This window comes from Leptosomus discolor, chromosome 4 (genome assembly GCF_034619465.1).
Source record: "Leptosomus discolor isolate bLepDis1 chromosome 4, bLepDis1.hap2, whole genome shotgun sequence".
Classification (NCBI taxonomy): domain Eukaryota; kingdom Metazoa; phylum Chordata; class Aves; order Leptosomiformes; family Leptosomidae; genus Leptosomus; species Leptosomus discolor.
The window spans coordinates 27,430,538-27,453,133 of record NC_141394.1 but is presented as its reverse complement, the minus strand read 5'-3'; the positions used below and the strand labels follow the sequence as shown (position 1 = coordinate 27,453,133).

The 22,596-nt window shown below is 40.4% G+C and overlaps 1 protein-coding gene across 1 annotated transcript in view; it reads right to left on the bottom strand.

The window, feature by feature from the left end:
- The window catches only part of MANBA (mannosidase beta), a 50,483-nt gene that overhangs the window by 12,743 nt on the left and 15,144 nt on the right, over nt 1-22,596 (bottom strand). The window contains exons 6-12 of the mRNA XM_086464083.1: nt 20,473-20,648; nt 16,834-16,944; nt 9,056-9,207; nt 7,806-7,923; nt 4,876-4,962; nt 4,127-4,294; nt 1,253-1,471 (exon numbers count right to left, since the gene is read on the bottom strand). Of these exons, the coding sequence (XP_086320209.1) occupies nt 1,253-1,471; nt 4,127-4,294; nt 4,876-4,962; nt 7,806-7,923; nt 9,056-9,207; nt 16,834-16,944; nt 20,473-20,648 (1,031 nt within the window). The remainder of the gene's footprint in view (nt 1-1,252; nt 1,472-4,126; nt 4,295-4,875; nt 4,963-7,805; nt 7,924-9,055; nt 9,208-16,833; nt 16,945-20,472; nt 20,649-22,596) is intronic.

Sequence of the window (22,596 nt, the reverse complement as noted above, 5' to 3'; positions counted from 1 at the left end):
GGATATCCATTACAGCCTGCTGACATCATCCAAACCCTTTAAAAGTGGTAATATATTTCTATAGTGCCTCATGCAGTCAAGCAAAGATTTTGAATCAAGAACACCCTTTGCTTAGTATATTCCTTGTACAAATAAGTGAAAACAGACATTACTGTTGAACCCAGAAGAGCAACTTTTGGCTCAATGGCATTTAGCTTATTTGTCCTAAGGTTCAGTTTGGCCAAGGGACCTCAGAGGTTTGCTTGCATTAAAGTATATCAGAAACACCTAGATTAAGATGGAAGAATGTACTCTAGCCAAACATATTTAGGCATAAAAGTTACAGAAGTTTTTAGGGCTATAAATTCTAATAATGTGTATATTTTTAAAACCTGCCTCTGAAAACAAGTTATCATGAAACAGTTTTTTTCAACTAAGGACAACAATGCAGCATAGCTCATACAGTTATTATTGTCAAGCTTTTGTTGCAATTACAGTCTCTATAAAAATCTTTTTATTTAAATTTGTTCCTTTTTAGGCCGGATTGAATAACTTTCATTGTTATTAATATGGATAAATGTACTGATTATGTCTCAGATAACATACTTTGCCCAGCAAACTCAAAAAGAACATTCTGAACTTCTTTTAGTTGCATGTATGAGTATCAACATGATATTCATCTCTCTCTGAATAAATGGACAAACAGCATGATACGTCTCTGCTCCAACTGGATAAATAAGATAAAACATAGAATATCTAAATTTAACAGGAGACAAAACCAAATCCTCTTATAGGCAATACATAAAGAAACAAATTATTTAAGTAATAGAAGCTGGTAAAAATTATAACATTTTAGAATTCGGCACAATTCATAGCATTTGCACAATTCATAGCATTTGTCATGTTTCTTCTGTTTCTAAATGAACACATATCCTTAGACACAGCAAAAGGAGACAGATGTTAGGCAATTACTATTAAGGTATAGATAAAATAGAATTACTATTAAAATTCATAGTCTCGTAATAGTCTCTCATCTAAACTTGGTTCCCCTTGCAACATCAAGGTAAATATATTGAACACTGAGGAAGGAAACAGTCCCGTTTCATCCCCTGCCTCCACACGAGCACACACTTCTATCCCACCTGTGCCATACCACACCTAACAACGTATTATCCCAACTACAGCTTAGATGCTGTAGTTTGTTGGGAAGAGACTCATTGCCCTCACTAAACGAGAGCAAAGAGGACAGCAAGGTGTGGAAGCCTGGGCTTACCTTTTCGATTGTACTGAAGGAAGGCCAGGATTGAAATCCATATTCCGAAGCAAAACGAGTTTTAGGATACACTGTCCAGTTCCAGCAGTCACTGATGTAGTTATAAAAATGAGTGTCACCATAATGGGTATCATAAGGATTCTGGGAGAGCCAACCTTCTTTAACTGATTCCAAGCCATTGGTGGGACTGGATGCAATAAAAGGACGACTCTTATCTTCCTGGGATTTAAAAAAAAAACAAAAATAAACCAACAAAACAAAACCACAACCCTCTCACAGAATGATTGCCTTTTATCATCTGAATACATAGACCACATTTTGAAAAGGAGGTGGAGGGGAGAACATGCCTTTTCCAAATTTCTGAGTCACCACCTAGGAAACATTCCCCTTTGTGTCACAACACTCATCATCTTTACTTGCTTAAGTAGCTTCTTATTTATGTTCTTGGAGGACAGCTGGGCATGATATTGCTTGCTCTGCTGTTCTAAGGGATTCTCTCCTCACATCAAGAGATTTTCTATCTTTATGTGCTTCTGAATTCTTAATGAAAGCTATTTAAAGTGTGCCTCGTGAAAAATAAACTCAAGGAACATTAATATTTGACTACTGTGACTTCTTTATGGAAAAATCATTACTTTTGCAGTGTTTTTGCAGGAATAAGGCCATGATTTTCCTCTTTCTTATTAAGTAGTCACCTAAATTGAGTCCTAACAAAGGCAAGGTATTCTGCTACTAATGCTTAGACAGTAGCATTGCAGGTTATCGTCATTTTGTCTGGCTCTGAACATTAAGATAGATGAGACTATAAGAAGGGTTACACTTCAAATTGTTCAGAGCTGCCTTTATTTATAGCCTCAGTAGATTTAGTATGCTAAATCTTTTAGCAGTACCCTACAAAGTACTGAAGGAATCCATTTGCAGGTGTAATTCATTTAGCACCCTATTTGTAGTAAGATAGAGGCCTGAGATGGTTACTAGTCACAAGTTACAGCAATTGGCTACAATACAGCAAGGCACTTGCACAGGTGCTTCATTTTAAAAAATAGTACTGTTCCCCATCCTTTTTTTTTTTTTTTTTTTTTGACATGAGTGACTAATAATTAACTGAAACAATTTACTACAGGACATCCTGGATTCCCTGAACGTCTTTAGCTCAAACATAGAAGTCTTTTAGTTATACAGTCCAATACTGCTAGTAGTTACATGTTTTCTCAGCTGGCTTGTATTACAGAGGACCTGAAATCATTTCACTGTATGGTTCCTTCTGGCATTCAAAATAGTTATTCTAATGGTTTAAAACAAAAGATGGTCCATCCTGGACAGCAACGCTTCACAAGTGAACTGTAACTAAAGAACAGCATCAAGCCAGAGCACCTCACTTTGCAGCACATGCACTGGCCATCCAACTCATATAGCTAATCACAGAACCACCACAGCATGCCTTTACAAACAACTTGGTTCCAAAAAAACTAACTGAAATATAGAAATCTAGAATCGAGATGTTAAGCAGGAATATAAGATACCATTACCATTTAGAATGCATAACTGCCCTCAAGAGCAGGATCATTTTCAGCAGGTTCTTTCAGATCTGGACTCATTTTTATTCTTTCCTCACATCTCCACTTTTCCAGTAGAAAGGTATTGTAAATTCTCAGAATACAACTACTCTGACAATGCCAGTAGCCTCCAATAACAAGCAATAATATTGCTGTCACCTACACACTGATTGCGTGTCTTAGCAAAGAGAAACTTCAGGTCATGAGTCTCATAACTTGAAATCTATCTCATCCTGAAAAGGACAGAGATTAGACTAAAATTATCATATCCTGAAGTCAGTAAAATCATACTATACAAAGGATATAGGAAAAGGCTACCTAGCATGTTTAGGTTAAAAACTGATACTCTTGTTGAAGAAGGAAGTTCTAATTGGACAACACTCTCGCAACTCTTTGTCTCTTAGCTAATCGGAGTTTAGAACACTCACCTGTGGTTCAAGCATTGTTTGTTAATCCCTATACAGTTATGTGACAACAATTTGGGACTTTTAAAACAATTTCACTCTACATATACACATGAAAGTTAGTTCAAAGCACATTCCATTAAATAAAGAACTGCAATACTTCTAGGAAGAGAAATAAAACCTCAAAAGCTGTGCAAAATGAGTAGTGCCAAATCACAGTAGACTTCATCACAGATTCCAGGTGCTTGTGGTCTGCATGCTGACGGTTTAAGTCTTACCTCAAAATATTTTATTCTGCCTTCATATACTGTAAAATATCATTAGTCTGTTTTTCAAAAACACACAATATAATGACTACACAGCATGAGGGCAATGTTTAGCACAGCTTTGTTTTACCTGCTTAAGCAAAAAAACTTATGTCAAACACTAGAAGAGCACATCTTTATGAATTTCTTCAACTGCTATTAAAAGGCCTGTGGGTTGTTAAACCCTTCTTACAGTATCCTTCCACGAAATCAGGATAAAGGAAATCTGATCATCTAGATTAATTAATTAATGAGTGAGTTGATTTTTGTCCACTCAAGTGAAGGCATTTCTGGAGGTACGAACAACAGGAAGGAAAAAAGAAGCAAGATCCACTACATTTTTCAGGTCTTCCTTTACATATCACCAAGTGTTAAAAGATTTAAGTAATTTTTTGGTTTGTTTTACTTGGAAGATAACCATTGAGTTTAGAGAGCTCTTTACAAGAGCTTGGAAAGTGCAATTCCTCAATAATGTGGTGTTTTTCTTTTCCTAAAACGATTTTCTTTTTTAAAAAAAAAAAAAAAAAGGTCATCCCAAGTTGCTCAAAATTGCAAACATTAAATTTTTTGCCAAGCCATACCTCCTTACAGTTTCTTGAATTTACTTACAGTGAGAACTATTTCTCGGATGTTCTTCACATAAAGCGTCACGTAGTCTTTGATATAGACTTCTCTTTCAGCATAAGGTATGGAGAACCAGTTGCTTGCAATTGCTGCTTCATTTTCATTGTTACCACTCCACAGAATAATTGATGGATGGGATTTTAAACGCCTTACCTGAAATACAACTTACAGTTTCAGAAGTCAAGCAAAATTACTTCTCTTAATAACAGTTTTAAAAAAAATCACTTCATTACTACTTGAATTACAAGTTCATATGCATATTACATATGCGGAGCCTACAATTCCCATTTTTATCCGCACTGTTCACTATTCCCTCAGCTCTCCACTAGGCTCAAACTTTCGCAATATACACTCTCAGAGTGGCAAACTTTTAATATGCTGACATATATCCACCATATGCACGTGTGCCTCCATCCTCATCTACTCAGCCACATGTGAAGGGTAAATTCCGTACTAAGGCATGTTGCAATAATTAGAGCTCACTCTCAGTGAATGCTCTTAAACATCCTTGAGAAGGCAGCAGTTTGAACATGAGGAAGGCCTGTACCTCTGCTTGACTGCCTACTTCTGCAAGTTAAGTTAAAGAAGATTTAGCAAGGTGACATTTTGTGTCTGCTACATAAAGGTACACTAACAAACACTTCCAAATAAGCATTTTTAGTAAGCTAACGTATACAGTTAATCAATCAAAAATAGGTAATGGGAAATAGAGCTTTGACACACGGACAAAATACCTGATGAGAAACTTCTGCTTTTACGGATTCCAAAAAATTCTGGTCAGTTGGATATAGTGCACACGCAAACATAAAATCTTGCCAAATCTATAGGGAAAAGGAAAGAAAACACATACACACAAAAAAAATCTGTTAGCAAATCATTTTACATACTTGAAAAAATATATGGTTATTTGGATGCACAATCCTTTGTTTAGACAGAAGTTATTTATCTCAAAAAGAATTAAATTATTTGTCATTCTTGGAAAGTACAAGAAAAACAATCACATCCTCCATGGGGTTCGGTATGTGCATACTCCACTGTGGTTTTCCTCAATATCAGAGTTACAAAATATTTACCCTTAGGACTCAGATCCTGACAGCCTTCACCGATGAGTGGAATATTTCTCAGTAGATGGAGTTCAGTAAGTCTGAATAGAATAATTAGAACCCACTCACTGCTCAAATGTGAACATTGGTCAATCTCCAGCTTAACAGAACAATTTTGTATTTAGCACTTTGCAGGTGTAACACCAAATCCCCATTACTTATTAAAAAGAGACAGGAATTCTTCTGACATGGTATCAAGCACACTTAACAGATGTTAAAGTGTACTACTTAACAAAACACTTCCATGCCAAATGTGCAAACTGATCTCAAAAAGATCAAATCTTACCCAGTAAGAGGGGCAGAAAGAAACTAGATCCTCTAACATAGTCAACTTTCTCTTCAAAGAAAGATCGGGTAGATACCACTACAGAACAGTAAGCCTTTCAATTCAACAATGAACTCCATTTGTACCTTGAAGGAGGAGAATTACAAAAAAGGGGAATGGAAGAAGCCCAATGACATGGGTAAGGTTTCTTGTTTTACCTGTTCTGTTTTTTAAATTGCTGTAACTTTGAGACTCCTGATAGACTATCTCAAATGTAAATGGAAAGATCTCTTGAAGGAGCACATTAACCCAAAGGAGCCTGTAGGAGACTACACTTTTCTGAACACCATACCACAAAAACAACAGATAGAGCCAGACCAGCTCCTCATACAATTGCATTCTCCTTGCAGGGAAAAAAAGCTTTTCCATGACTCTTTTCAGCATACATTCCCCAAGAAAATTGAAGATAGGGAACAGGACAGTGGGAAGTAATGGATCCATTAATAATTGTTGCATCCCTAGCACTGCACAAAAAAAGCAAAGCCATTGCTGAAGAATCACTCAGAATCCTTCAGTGACTTTGTAGAGTCAAAACTCTCTATTGAAAGAAACTTCAGCTCTTTCCCTCAACGAACTATCACTGTTTTTCCTTAAACACAGTTTGACTCTAATGCACTTTTAAGCCTTCGCAAGCCATCAGAAGAAATAAAACAAATAGCCCCCAGCAGCACACGCTCCAGAATAAGAGTCTGACTTTCTGCATCTACTTGCTATTTTGGCTGCTAAATAAGATCTAAATCTTGCATTGAGCACTATGCAGGCACAGATCTAAGTGGCCTACTTGGGTGCCTAGTGTCAAAAACGAAAGAACTGTAAGTGCTCAGAAGCCCTGAAAATCAGGGCACTCATTCAGATGACTAAAATAGACATCACTTTTTTTTTTCCAAGCACACACAGCAGAAGGCAGCAAGGTATCAATTCTGTTTCCCAGCTTTTTACACTGTAGAGTAAGACCACAAACATACGTCTTTGGATTTTAATACCAGATGCAACTTGGTCTTCACTCATCTAGTCACTATTTCATCAAAACTTATTAACATGTGCCTCCAAGCTCATATAATCAGAGGTACTCATCTAGGATTACCAGTGTTTGCAGCAGGTGTTCTCCTTACAGCTACATTTATACTCAATTATAGCTTGTTCAAAATGGCCCTGTGGATAAGGCCTTCCTTTCTCCACTTGAGGCCAAGTAAAATATTTTTATTTTAAAAGTTTGAATCAATGCCCCCCCCCCCCCCCAAACCTTTTCCGCTATTGCTATAAAGGAGAAATTACTTTTAAAAGAAATAAAATCCATTTCCACAGCAGAGAAAAGCATGACTACCACCTTCAGTGTTTTGATAACTCCGAGGTGGCTGAAAGCTCAAAACTTAAATACAGCAAGCCTTAAATCCTCATTGATGTTAGACTGCAAGGCCTTTGCTCTCAATCTGGGGCATATACTCAAGCATTCAGATTCTTCAGCAGGGCTGTTCTCACACATGTAAGCCCTAAACACAGCTACAGGGCCCCACAGTCTGGCTGCTGCTGAAAAAAAATATTATTTGATCCTGTGAATAACCCCCCTCCCATACACTACTGGTTTCATAACTATTTGACTAAGTGCTGCAAGTCCCTGTTGATGCCTACAGTCCACAAAAGTTCTTCTATCATGCTCATCATTGCAGTGTAAACCTCTTCCTGCATTAACTGACGTCACTAGTACCAGTCCTTCAGCCATTCATGTCTTCTCTCATTCTTTCCCAACACAGCAGGAAATGTAGAACTGGGAGAGAGGTACAGTGTGTAAAGACGAGAGTCTTGGTCTGAAAAGAGCTAGATCACAGAAAGTTAAAGCCACGGTCCTGTTGCTCTGATTTTGGGAAATGTAAGACAAGGTGGTGAAATAGACAGTAGGGAGAAAAGGAAGCGGAGGAGAAGAGGAGATTCTGGCCTGGGAAGGAAAGTAGGGATGAGTGAAGAACAGAGTTGGAGCCTTAGTTAGAAGACAAAATACAAGCTGGGGTTCTAATATAAAGTCTCCAAAATAAAACTTCCAGTTTCAGACAGCCTCAGTAATCAGGAACTATTCAAATTAAGCCAGTTGATCTGACTTCTCAGGTTGGTACTCTACCACGTCCTTTGGAAAGACGGCTAGAATTTATGATTAATTTTCTTATTTTGTTCATTTAGAATGGATTTTTATTTACAAGTTCTTGTCAGTTTTAAAATAACTGTTCTGTGTTTGTGTTTTTACCATTATTCCTATTTCATCGCAAATATCATAAAATTCATCTTGTTCATATACTCCTCCTCCCCAAACCCGAAGTGCATTCATGTTAGCATCTGCTGCAGACTTCAAGAGTAGCCATAATCTGTCAAATACAAAAAGAAGATTTGTATAAATTTTGTGAAATTGTATCATTCAGGAGTTTCTAAGGTTATAGAAAAAAAAAAAAAAACCAAAAAAAACCCCAACGAAACAACAACCCACATCCCCAAACATTCATCATTAGCAAGCAATCTAAGACTTACAACTCTGACAGAAACGAGACTATTTTGATACTTTGAAAGCCTGCATGTCTGGACAGAGCTCTCAAAAAGCAATTTTTTTGTGCAGAAAAAGTTACTTGGTCCTGTTAACACTTACGAAATAGATGAAGTGACACATTCAAGTAAGTACTTTTACAGAACGATTGGCAGGACCAGATTTAGAAATACTATATTTTATTAATCAGGTTGTTCTTTTTTCCTTAGATATTACTTGCTTTAAATATCAATCACTTGAATTCAAATCCTCTTTTAAACATGTTCAGAAATCTATATTCTCTTACTGAGTTCCACAGCGCATAGCAAGAAGCAGGGAATGAGAGGGGGAGAAAAAAGACTGAGACTCTGAATCTCATTTTAAGGGATTTGGGCTCCATTAATTTTTTCCTTAATCATGCTGGCAGCCTCCAAATTGCACATGAACGCACACTGCAGCATGCCCCATTATCCTGGTTCCCCAACTACTCAGAGCAAAGCTTAGACAAAGTACAGTGTAGCCCCCACCCCACCTGCATCTCTGCAGTGCTGTGTCATTGAAATCCAAGAAGCTCGGAGCAGATGGAGGAAAAGGGAGAGAGGCTGCTATGCACTTGTGTCTCCCTATATGAGATGGGTTAGGACACAGATGAAGCATACTACTTCTGAGTACCAACGAATGTGTTCCAGGCAAGAGGATCAGGCAGCCTGAGGATCTTCCCCAAAAATACCCAAAAGGCCAGAAACTTGTGGACAGCAAACAACCACCTTCCCATCAGTTATTGCACTTACATGCCTTGAACATCACTCAAATCATTGTTCATTAAGTCCTAATTCTGAGGCCTCCAACCCACAACAATCAGTGTCCTACCTCGAAAGCAGTTCCACTTGCTAATGCTGCCCTTTGACAGAGCATGGATAGAGAATCAGGAGCAGGAAAACATGATCCTTTCTCCTTAGAGAACATCAAATATGGCTTACGTGTCATAGGTCACTCTGTCCTGGAAAGAATCTGCTGGAATCCAGTTCGAGCCCTTAATGAAAATGGGTCGGCCATTGATTCTGAAGTAGAAACTCAGACCTGGTGAGCCAGGAATAGGCTCCTGGACAAGTTCTACTGTCCGAAAATAGGCCTGTGAACACATGAAACTTAGATTCAAAGCAGACAAAAATAAATTAAAACAAAATAAAGAAAACCATTACAAAATGGATTCAACTGAACACTAACAGCTTAGAATTTGTGAGAGTCAAAAGACGTGGTCTCATCTCTAAATTCCTGCTTGATTAAAAGACACTGTAACAGGGCTAAAAATAATCCTTCTGTTAAACCTGTTCACTTTTTAAAGATGCTATCATATCAAGAGAGATAGAAAGCATGCATAAACAAGCATGCATGTGCACACATGTATCTGTGTAAGAGACAGGTGCATGTTTGCTTGCTGCAGAATTCAGTCAAAAGTCCAGCTAAGGACCAGCAAGAGGAATATAGCAGTTGCATTAGATCAGACACACCATTTAATCTGCAATTTTCTCCTTATAGGAGGAGACTGCAGCAGCTCAGCTGTAAGTCTTGTGTCTGAATGCCTAGCCTTAGGTTCATCCAGTAAAGGCAAAATCTTCTTCATTTGCTGCCCTGAAGCGATGCCTTTTTAATAGGTGTAGCAATTAAAAAGAAAAAGATAGGCAAGCAAACACAAATGCCGGTTGGAAGTGAAGTGCCTTCTGGCCATGGCAGCTGTGTTTGAACAGCATGATCAGCAATAAGGCTTCAGAGAGACCAGTTCAGCTAAATAACCACTGACTCTGTGTAAGGTATTAGAGGTCATTCCAGATAAAAGCACATCTCAAACAGAAACCAAACTTTTACATCTGTTCTTTCAGCCTCATATCTGGTATTGTGTACCACAGACACTGAAACATGAAAACATTCCTCCTGCCCACTGCAGGTAGAAAAAAAGTTCTCAAGAAATCATTCTGAGCATTTTCTGGGACTTCACTTCAGCCAAAGCAACAATGCTGCTCTGAGGAGGGTCCTGCTTGCACTGACACAAACACAGTCAATTCCACAGTCATGAGAGGGCAGTCAGTTGACTGTGATACTACTTTGCACTGACCCCTTATTTGTAGGCATGTCTTCCCCACCTGCCACAGGGCAGATGTGGATCAGCTACCATGTTAGGCTCTTGTGCTAACTCTTTTTCTTTCTGGTACCTGTTGCTCATTGTTATAAGGAGATAATTGGGAAATTAAATAAAGTGAAAGAAAGCCAATAGCAAATTTCAGCCAACTTCACATCAAGCCACAAGGTTGGGTCACGAACCTCATTTTTTCTAGAGTACCCCTAAGATAGCAACCACTTCTCCCTCAGATGACTATTTGCTATACCTTTCCAAAAGGTCAGCCTGTAGAGTACAGCCTGTTCTCTCTCTCTGCCACAAGCTACAGTTGAGACAAGCATCTATCAGTAAATCAGGCTAAAATTAACCTAGTTAACCTGTCTTTGAGATAAAACGTAATTCTTTATTTTACACACCAGACAAGGTTGAAGTTCTAATGGGAAATCACTGATCCCACTGTGGGACTGTTTTTTAAACTTTCAGCTAATGAAAAATCATACAGACAGAAAATTATTTCTAGTGGCAGAGAAAAAGAAAATCACTGCTCATTTTCCTTCATCTTTGGTGCTTCTTAGTCAACTGGACAATTATTAAACACCTGAACAGAGACAATGCACATGACAAACTAGATGCATGAGTGGAGGCCACAGATCACTGACCTCAAACTAAATCCCTCTGCGTCATGGCAAATGACCAAAACAAAACAACCGAACTGGCTGAGAGACCTGAGTCTGTTTAGCCTGGAGAAGACTGAGAGGACCTTACCAATGCTTATAAGTATCTAAGGGGCAGATGACAAGAGGATGGGGCCAGACTCTTGTCAGTGGTGCCCAGCAACAGGACAAGGGGCAACAGGCACAAACTGGAAGTTCCACCTGAATATGAGGAAAAACTTCTCTAGTTTGAGGGTGACAGAGCACTGGAACAGGCTGCCCAGAGAGGTTGTGGAGTCTCCTTCTCTGGAGATATTCAAAACTCTCCTGGACACGATCCTGTGCAACCTGTTGCAGGCAAACCTCTTTAGGAGGTAGGTTAGACTAGATCATCTCCAGGGGTCCCTTCCAACCCCTACCACTCTGTGAATGAATTAAAAAAATGGGACCTGCCCCAAGTTCTGCAGCAAACTTGGGGTTACAAGACAACTTGCCCCAAGGGCAACAGTGAATTAGTGGCAAGTGAGGCACAGCATCCATACCACTAAAGAAACTCCCAGCTAGAGAAAACTACAAAGTCAGACCACTGAGACTCCCTGTCCAATACCTCTGTGCACATACACGTGCTGAGGACAGTGTACACTGCCTTTTTTCTACTGTGATCCCGTTGCACACTGGGTTGGTTGAATATAGACCTGCTTAATGAACCCAGCCTTAGGACCAATTCCTACAATTTTGTAGATTTATTTTAATGCAAGAAGTTGAATTAAGAAAATAACTAATATTTCATACAACTTTTATGGTTACTCTGACTACTGAAGGCTAGAAAAACTACTTTACGAGTACTAGGCTGGCAAGGGTTCTGACCTTCCTCCAGGGAATTCAATTTTGTAGCTCTCTTTTGTGGCAGAAAACGGAATAGGATTTATAGATGGGGCTTTCAAAGTATTTGGGAGGTCCTTTTAATGGATGTCATCAGGCAGGTTGGGACTGTCTCAGAGTGCATTTGTAATGGAGTATTTCTATTACTAACAGAAGTAATATGATATTGCTTTACTCACGCTCAAGTGGAACTCGTGCAATTGGCCAAATCAGAGGCAGAAACACACAGCCAGGACCACCCATACAGCAGGAGCAAGAGGAAAAGCTCCTCAGCCCCATCTCACATTCTCAGGCCTCCAGGGTTCAGTGCCTTTGTATTCCCACTCCATTGCTCCCCAGGGGCCCACCCAGTAACATAGCACCTCTTCCTGTTCCTACAGCAGCTTTCTTCGGCCTTATGGGGTAAAAGAAGGGCAAGGGGAGACAACTAGCATCTGGCATGCTTGGTTACATGCCTTTCTGGCTACCGAGACCACAGCCACGTTGAAATCTGTCTGATAGACCCTGCTGCTTGAGGATTGAACATTTCTCCTAGTCTTGGAGCACACAGAAGAGGTTCTCTAGCCACCACAGCACAATTCTGTGCACAATTAAGAAACAGATCTCTATCTTTTAAGACACATACAAAGGCTTTGTACCCAGTCAAGTGACCTGTGGATCGCATTTGGCATTCCCAGATGTAGCAGTAGCAAAAGTAACAGGGATGAAGATGCCTAGAGCTGAAATAGTATCACAGAACGCCCCAGTGACCTAACAAATTAGCACGCAGCATGAAAACTACAGAGACAAAAGAAAAGACTTCTGGAAGTCATGCTAAAAGGCCTGGGGGGAAAAAAGAGGGTGTAGAAGGAAGGAGGGAAAGACAGCTAGAGGTTAAGATCTTCCAAGAACTAAAATAGCCTCATGAAATAAAAACCTCTCATTACAGTGTTGAAGAAATAAGCATACAGAAAGATGGGGAAACAGAATTGAAAAGCAAACAAATAACTCATGAGACAATGAAAGAAGTAATAAATTCCTTGATGCAGGCATGGCAAGAAGAAAAGCAACTTACCAATAACTAACAGGAGTGGGTAGACCCTCCCTCAAGAAAACCAATTTCATTGAGATAGTTTCTGGCTATGACTTTCTTCCACATTATCCTGAGAAACAAACTCTAAACCAAAGTATTCAAATAGAAGAACAAAACAAAAACAAAACCAACCCTGTCCTGGATGTTGGCTTGATTCTGTTTTTGTGCAAATGTGCATTTGCAGCAGTTTTTGTTTTCTGCTACTCTCAACAGGAGTGAGTAGTTACTTCCCTCAGCCAAAGAGGTTCCCAGCACACCTGGCTAGAGCTCTATAGAGCTCCCACAAGTACATACTGGGAGGCTACTCAGAAACGTTCCCAAAAGATTAGTTAATGTTTTGGAGATTACTCTAGAGAAACCAGAGAATAGTTCAAGCAAAGGATAGCCGAATCTGACATAAGACCAAGCTGTGTTTTCTCACATATACAGTTCTTGCCCTTTAGTTTTCACCTGTCCAAAGTTATGTAGATACTTGTATGGAGACAAACTGCTTGTGAAATGTTGCACCCCTGGGGTTTTTTCTCTTTTTAAAAAGAGGAGTGGGAAATGTATTCCACCTGAATACACCACTAGGTGGACAACAGAATGACAAGTTTCAGGAACATTTATCCATGACTGTATCTCCTGAACTACTCAAAGTTCTTATTAAGCCATATGAATGTTGCTATTGAGTCCTGCTGACATAAGAGCAAATTGTGCTACAACATGAAAAAACTGCATATGGAGCCTTTTTTCACTCATACAGCTTGGGGCAGGGGGTGGTGGGGTGGGTGGGTGCGTGTGTCTGTCAGAAACCAAGACAAAGCTTCACAGAACACATGAAGAAAAACCAGACATTACACAACAAATCTGTAAAGGCTTCATATGCTGGTTAATTTATAATGCCCACTATGTTGTGAATTTGCTTCTTTCCCCCTCTTACTCCTTAAGGGGAGAAAAAGAATATCTTTTGTAGACCATTAAGTCCTTATGATCATATGCCACAGGGTTCTGTGAAATATCCTGATGCAACCACCCAAGCGGAATCAATTAGCTTTTCTAGCATGGTGCAGTTTTCACACAGTAACAACAGAATTTTCCTTTTTACAGTCTTTATAGCCTTATTTCCTACAACCAGTCTTTCCAAGCATAATATGCCATGTTTATTTGGTGTGGGGTTTTTAATTGTTTCAAAATTAAATCACTAATAATAGCAAACAATTATTATTCATAATAATCAAACTATTTATTTGATTATTCTTCATAATCAAACTAGCCCTATAAAGACTAGGACCCCAGAAGCTACTGCTTTTCATAGGATTTTTCACTTAAACAAAAGTTGCAGCAAATAGCAGGTTTAGATACCTGGTGACCAGACTATTTTTTAGTGAATACACACCAGAAGAACCTAATAAATATGTACATTTATTGCTTGTTTCCACATGTTAATGGCATAAGGAGCCCAGTCTAATTTCTATGATTTTTTATTTTTCCAACGGACAACTGAAAATTACCTTGTCTAGGCTTCTTAGTAAAAACCAAACAGATAATTATAGAGTCAGTGTGTTGCAGGAACCCTTATGCGAATATCCCCGAATATTACACCCTCTAAAGAGGGTGGAAGCAAGGACAGGTAGCCTGGGAGGGATACAGAGAAAGTGCTGGGCAGCCAGGGATCAGGTTAAGAAAGCTAAAGCCCCCATTGATAGAATCAAACCTGGCCAAGGATATCAAGGGCAAAAAACCTTCTATAGGTACATCAGTGATAAAAGGAAGATGAGGGATAATTGTGGGCCCTCTCCAGAGGGAAATGAGAGGCCCAGTTACCTGGGATACAGAGAAGGCTGAGGTACTCAACAATTTTTTTGCCTCAGTCTTTACCGGCAAGCGCTCCAGCCACACTGCTCAAGTCACAGAAGGCAAAGGCAGGGACTGGGAGAATGAAGAACCACCCACTATAGGAGAAGATCAGGTTTGAGACCATCTAAGGAAGTTGAAGGTGCACAGGTCCATGGGACCTGATGAGATGCACCCATGGCTCTTTGAGGGAAGTAGTGGATGAAGTGGTTAAGCCACTATCCATCATATTTGAGAAGTCATGGCAGTCCAGCAGAGTACCCACTGACTGGAAAAGGGGAAACATAACTTCCATTTTTAAAAAGGGAAAAAAGGAAAAGCTGAAAAAATTACAGGCCAGTCAGCCTCAGCTCTGTGCCTGGCATGATCATGGAGTAGATCCTCCTGGAAACTATGCTAGGGCACATGGAAAATAAGGAGGTGATTGGTGACAGCCAACACGGCTTCACTAAGGGCAAATCATGCCTGACAGATTTAATGGCTTTCTACAATGGGGTTACAGCATTGGTGGATAAGGAAAGAGCAACAGATGTCATCTACCTGGACTTGTGCAAAGCATTTGACACTGTCCTGTGTGACATCCTTGTCTGTAAATTTGACAGACGGACCACTCAGTGGATAAGAAATTGGTTGAATGGTCACAGTCAAAGAGTGGTGGTCAATGGCTCGATGTCCAAGTAGAGACCAGTGATGACTGGTATTCCTCAGGGGTCAGTATTGGGACTGGTGCTGTTTAATATCTTTGTCAGCAGCATGGACAGCGGGATTGAATGCACCCTCAGCAAGTTTGCTGACAACACCAAGCCGTGTGGTGAGGTCAACACACTGGAGGGAAGGGATGCCATCCAGAGGGACCTTGACAGGCTGGAGAGGTGGGCCCATGCAAATCTCTTGAAGTTTAACAATGCCAAGTGCAAGGTCCTGCACCTAGGTCGGGGCAATCCCAAGCACAAATACAGGCTGGGCAATGAGTGGACTGAGAGCAGTCCTGGGGAGGAGGATTTGAGGGTTGACAATGGTTGACAAGAAGCTCAACATGACCTGGCAATGTGCATTTGCAGCCCAGAAAGCCAACCATACCTGGCCTGTATCAAAAGAAGCGTGGCCAGCAGGTCAAGGGAGGCAATTCTTCCCACCTACTCTGTTCTGGTGAGACCTCACCTGTAGTACTGCATTCAGCCGTGGGGCCACCAATGTAAGAAAGACACGGACCTGTTGGGCCGAGTCCAGAGTAGGGCCACAAAGATGATCAGGGGGCTGGAGCACCTCTCCTATGAGGACAGGCTGAGAGAGCTGAGGTTGTTCAGCCTGGAGAAGAGAAGGCTCCAGGGAGACCTTATAGAGGCCTTCCAGTACCTAAAGGAGGACTCCAAAAAAGCTGGAGAGGCACTTTGTAAAAACGCACGTAGCAATACAATAAGGGGTAATGGGTTTAAACTGAAAGAGGGTAGATTTAAATTACATGTAAGGAAGAACTTATTCACCCTGAGGGTGGTGAGGCACTGGAACAGGTTGCCCAGAGAAGTTGTGGATGCCCCACTCCTGGAATTGCTCAAGGCAAAGTTGGATGGGGCTTTGGGCAACCTGGTCTAGTGGAAGGTGTCCCTGCCCATGGTGGGAGTGTTGGCACTAGATGATCTTTAAGGTTGCTTCCAACCCAAACCATTCTATGATTACTTTTATGATCGTACTTAAGATGTTACCTCTTCTTAAACCTGAAGCACATCTATCACATTCTAATAAATTAATATGTTAGCTTTGTAGCAATGTGTCTATCCCACAATTTTTTTTTAATTGAATTAAAAAGAAAAATCTCAGTAATAAACCTTCACATAATCTATAGAAATCTAAAAGGGTTTTTCAGTGCATGATACAAAACATGATATATCAAGTTCAAAAGTGCTTTTTTTCATAAGATAGAAGATTTAAGAAATAAATGTCTTTTGCTTTCTGAGGTTTCCAAATAACTGTAAGCCATCTTCCAGTCTGAATGCAAGTAAAGGTGCCTGTACAAGCTAAGGCAACCAGAAAACAGGTAAACATACATTGTGACATTAAAAAACCTTGTTTCTCATTAGCATTTTCACATGTATATTACAATCCAGCAAAATATTTAAGAGCTCTAGATACCTGCTATGCAGAGCAGATGTCCTAACAGTGGCAGTGCAATGCCAGCTGTAATCAGGCTGAAGGGCTCACCTTTGAAAATTTCTCAATCTGGTATCCCGCCTCCATGATGAAAGTTGTAGTCATGTTGTATCCAGTTTGCTTTCCATGTCCATTTGGCCACCAAGCCTCCACTGTAGAACTCTTGAGAGAGAGTACAAGAGAGAAAGTACAAGAGAGAAAGTCAGAGCAATGTGTATAAAGAGGCATAACGTGCACCTAGGGGCACAGACATCTTTGAGTGAATTGCCACAAGTCTAATGAGTTTATGTGCTTCAGCTGAGCCATGGTAACTGAGATCCCTCCAGCTGCAGTTCTGAGGTGAAAATTATCTAAAGAGAAGTACCACTTCTTCCACTGAAGTTCAGACTATCACTTCATCTTGTGTCCACGATAGGCTACAAGCACGCATACACATGCATGTCTAGCTGCTACCCCTCAGGTAGGTACACTGACAGAACATTTCTTTGAAACTCAAATATATGTGTCAGGAGCAGACATTGTTAACCAGCCTCTGTGTCACACCACCCCTCCTCTCTTTGACCCTTTTACCAATCACATATATTCGATATACAGAGGTGACACTTTTCAGTTGTGACTTTGATAATACGCTGACCAAACTGACTGCTTCACTTATGTCAAGCTTTTAAATCAAGTTATAAGTCCCATTTTTTCTTTTCAGTGTTTTCTGCTTTTTCTCTATGCTTCCTAATCATGTCATTAGGACTCCATAATTTCTACAAACATAAAAAACCCTACCTCTAGGATGACAGAATGATTTAATTTTCTCATTTTTCTAGTCACAGAGGAATATTTATATCTTCATTCCAGTAGCCTACTTCTGCTGCTCAATCCTATTGCCAACATTTGCCAGTTGAGTGCACAACACAAAACTGTAGAAAGAAAGCAATAATGCATGCAACCAAACAATGGAGGGATCAGCACTGAATAGAGTCATGTAAGGAGTGCCTCAATCTTTTCAAATAAAATGAGGCCAGAGAGCAGCCCAACAACATGTTTTGCTGCAGCCATACTTGGACACAATCATGAATTTATCTACTAACATTTTAGCTTCCCTGATACAGAATTATCATAACTGCTTGTGCAGAAGTACTAATCTGTGTTGCACAGATACAAATGGAAGCACAAAATCAGCGTGCGCCTCAACAACAAGGGAGTGTTCGCAGCTGCCTGGTACGGCTGGAGTGTCTCATTGGCCACTAATGATGTCATCCCCACGCTCACCATTAGCTGATAAGCAAAATGTTGTCACGTTAGCAACACAGCACTTTGTGTGGAATTGCAGGAAGACTGTGTATCATCTCGGGTGATATGTGCCACTCAAACACCTACTGACTTTGCAACATAATCTGCAATAAACTCTCAACTAGAAATAAATTTCTGGTAGTCTCACTATTTAGCATGCTCCACACAAGTCTGTTGTGCAGAGCAAGGGTTCCATAGGCTCACTGATACATGAGAACACATTGCAGGGCTTCTTGTAAAATCAGCTGATGTCAGTTCACACAGCAAATCCTTTTGTGTACAAAGAATAATAAAACACTGTCGCCTCTGCTCTGAAGTAAGTAGTACTTCCTCACAAACTTGCAGTCATACTCCACTAACAGATTTCTTCTGAGGCTGGGGACGGGGCAATGAAATAAATAATTTTTGAAGTTTCACGTTGCAGTGCCTGCTTAATGTAATCCCTGAAAAGGCTAAGCACAGACTAATTGTTTTAAATGAAACTGTATGTGTAACTGCTCATGCAACTTGAATGTCAGATGACAACAGTAACAAAAATCGTATGCTTTTATGCTTTAGTGTCAAAATAAAACAAAGCACACAAGTCTGCAAGTGGCTGAGTGTGCATACTAGAACATAAGTACCCTGCTTGCCTTTAACACATGCTCTTTCTCCACTCAAACTAGAGAATTTGAGAATACATGCGTAACACATCCAAACTGGGGAAACAAATGCAGAGTTACACAGCAATAGAGAAAATAAGTCAAGCCAGTAAAATACACAAAGGTTTGAGGGCAGACTCTCAAATGCTATTAACTGCCAGAACTGTCAGAAGCCCCAAATTCCTGCTCACAGCACATCACTTGCCCACAAATCTAACTGTGCCCTGTGGCAGCGAAGCAGACAGCAGCTCCCATTACGCTGTTGGCTCCAGTGGAGAACACCATCAGCTGCCGCTGCCACTGCGCCCGCCAGGGCTCCCACCCTGCCCGCTGGCCTGGGTCTGCCACTGTCAGGTTCAGCTCTGCACAGTCAGCTCTACTAGGGCCCTGCTCTCTGAGCAAGAAGCCAAGACAAATTTAATGCTTCTTTTTGCCACACTGAGCTCACTGCTTAATTCAAGTGTCTACGTTTTGCCTGTACCTGGGGCTAAACTGTAACAGCTGCTTTTATCACCTGACAACCCCTCACCAGCCAGGGAGGGGAATCAGGAAAAGGAGAGCAAACCCGTGAGTAGAAGTGAAACAGACTTAATGAAACAGCACCAATACCAACAGAGATATACAGAGTTGTACTCAGCCAAACGAATGCCAGTCATCACAGACAACCAGAGAGCAGTACTCAGTAGAAGCCAGAGGAGGAACCCCATCAGGAACCCCACAGGAGCTCTCTTTCCTCAGCAAACCACCTCCCTTTATAATGACCATGACATTATGGTGTGGGCTACACCTGTAGCTAACTCAGGTCAGCTGCCCTGGCTGACTTGAAACTGCTTACAGCCTGCCTAGCATGGCTAGCTTACAATTCTGTCCCAGCCAAACCAAGAGAGCAAGACACCTACCTATCTGTCAGCTAGAACAGACACACTGATTTTCTGCAGCTCTCAAGCCTATATATCTTTTCTTAATTACACCTGTGTGATAAAACTCAACAGTTTCTAAAAAACACCCAAATAAAACAAATTCTATAGAAGTTAAATAATGTTGGTGAATTAAGTCTGAATTATACCAGATAGTTTCCCAACACCATCTGAAGGTAAAGAGACCAATTCGTTCCTCTTTCATCACTGGGGTGTATGCCAAATTCATTGGTTTTCAATTGAGTTCTCTCCTCATTAAAGTATCCTTTACCTCTCTAAAATTCCTCCTGAGTTTGTCTACCCAAGGGACTACAAGCCAACATAACGAAGTACTACTCCACAAAATTTCCACCAACCTTACTGCCAGACAAGTTCTTTATGGGGCTCTTTTGCTTTTATTTACCTGAAAGAATATAGGTTTGAGGAATGTTTCCTCTCTTTCCTGGCAAAACCATGCATATAGCAGTATATTCTACTCCCAAACAGTCCAGTAAACAATAGCATGGGAGACAAGATACATACTGCTAGTTAAGTGAAGTGACACAGGGTACCCAAAGGTTATCTCCCTAAATAGCTCATTTAACAGTGGCCAGTGATGATGTGATCTTTTCAGTTTTGCAGTAAGGAAAAGGCTTCATTGCCTTTTGAGCTATGTAGCCCCACAGACCTGAATTTTTAGAGAAGAAAAGAACTGATCTATCCTGTAAGGGGTACAGAACAGTTGTTAAAGTTAGGAACACACTAAGGAAGTGGGGGAAGGCCTAAAATGGGCATGGAGGCAGCAAGACACACTGGAAAACAGGGAAAACATTCTGCAATTGCCTAGGGTTCCACACATACCTCCTTACCTTGTTGATGTTTACAAGCAGCACAATGCTGCCTTCTCCAGGTTGAAGCTTCACACTGAATGTTTGCTGCGTTTGCAATTTGGGAATATTCACAGTCACAAGACCTGCAATTGGCTTGGAGCTGACTACATCAAAAATAGACTCGATTTCAAGACTCCACTGCTGAGCACTCTTTACTAAGTGAAGGGGGAGAAGAAAAAGTAATTTAGGAATTGTGATTATATACCTATTAGTTAACATGATCTCTCATCAAAGAAACAATTCAAAGACCTCAGATTAAATTTAACAATTTTCAGGCTCTGTTTGAACCAGACCTACAAAGTTAATCTTTTTGTTGCATTTGATATCTGTGTTTCCATTTGCCGACTCTGAAGAGAACTATGCAATATGATTTATATTTTATAACTCTCTCTTTTTTTTTCATTTGAAAGCCATTCAGGGGTTTTTCAGAGTTCTGTATGAAAGTCAGCGACCATGACACCAGCCATTTCATTAGGAAGGATTTTTTTCCCAACGACTCCCATAGACACTATATTTGCTTTTAGTCAGCACTCGTATGAACATGGTACTCTTTGGGAAAGATCGTAATCACAAGGCAGTACAATCACTTTTGTCGATGAAACAAAACCAGTATTAACAGAAAACGAGCTGAATTCATCCCAGAGTCACTAGACAAAATGAATGGAGCTACACTGGGGATGAATTGGGCCCATTGTGTCTAGACTTGACAGGCTTTATCTTTATGGCCCTTCTGCCACCAAAGTGTGGTGGAGGAAACAAGTTAATGACTTCCCTGAGATCTCTCTACAGTTTACCTCAGATGGTCCTCTTCTTTACAGAACTTACTGAATAAGGCAAGCCAGGGTCAAGGGTACTCAAGATTAATGCATAAATTTCCCATTAACTTCAGCAATTAAATTACCTATCTACAACATAGCCTGGTTAATACTATACTTCAAATATTACAGATTAACACATAAGCAAAAGCAAATAAAACAGAAAACAAGAAAAACTAGAACTAAGACACATTTTGTATACACAAACTACTAATCCTTTACTTTCTCTTTTCATGTACATATTCTAGCTCTCTTTCCTCCAGGAGAGACAGCTCCCTCCAAAAGCAAAGAATTACATACAGCCCTGGTGTGATTTTCAGTCTTTTGTACAATGAATGTGTTCCCAAGTTTATACTACACCCCAGCATTACCCAGGGAAGACCAATATTCAGGAATGTTGAAGGGGTTAAAAAAGCACCCCGCCCACAAGCCATTACAGTTCGTTTCCCCTCCCCTCCAAGGGCATATAGAAATTCCAGCCTACTCTTAACTGCATGATGTGTGGGGTCTATGCACAGAAACCAAGAATGATGAATCTTTTACAGACTCGAGGGTGAAAAGGCTATGATGCTAAATCTGATGAGCAATATGAGCAACTGCATAGGCAGCTCAAATTAAAGTTGTTAATTTACTCTTTATTTTTCAAATTGTTAGGTTTGAATACTAGTAAGTTCTGTCTCTGGTTCCAGACCACACTCTGCCGAATGAAAGAGGTTTGTGCTCTCTGCTTATCCAGATAGTAAGACTTTACCTACCAGAAGGTGGAGTTGTGGGAATGTGGGAGGGACCAGAAAAGATTTTTAATGTAACTAAATTTTAGAGAGCACACAGAGTCTGTGCTGGGGCTTTCCATGGAAATTCCAGTCACGTTAATTCTAGCTAAGACCTGCAGCTATTTCAGGAAGCTTTAATAGCAGCCAGGGAGTGACGTCTTCCTCTTTTATTCATACACAACAACTTGATTCCCAAGGGCTGAAATTCAACCCAAAGCAGAGGACTCACGTGCTAGCCTTTACTCCTCTGAAGACTGGGCTCAACCGGCAGTGAAAGAAAGCTTGTGGGTGGTCTACAGTGGGGCATATTACGGTTTACAGAAAGTTTCAACAGAAAATTAACTACTTGTGCTCAGCTGCAACGATCTTCAGCACAAAGCAGAGGAAAATGAAAGACCACGTCAAGGGAAGAAACCAGTTCGGTAAGTTTGGTAGCAGGAATGCAGGAGGCTATCCTCTCAAATTGCAGCCTTAACAAATTATCCTTGTATAGCACGGCTGCTTTTCTCTCCCAG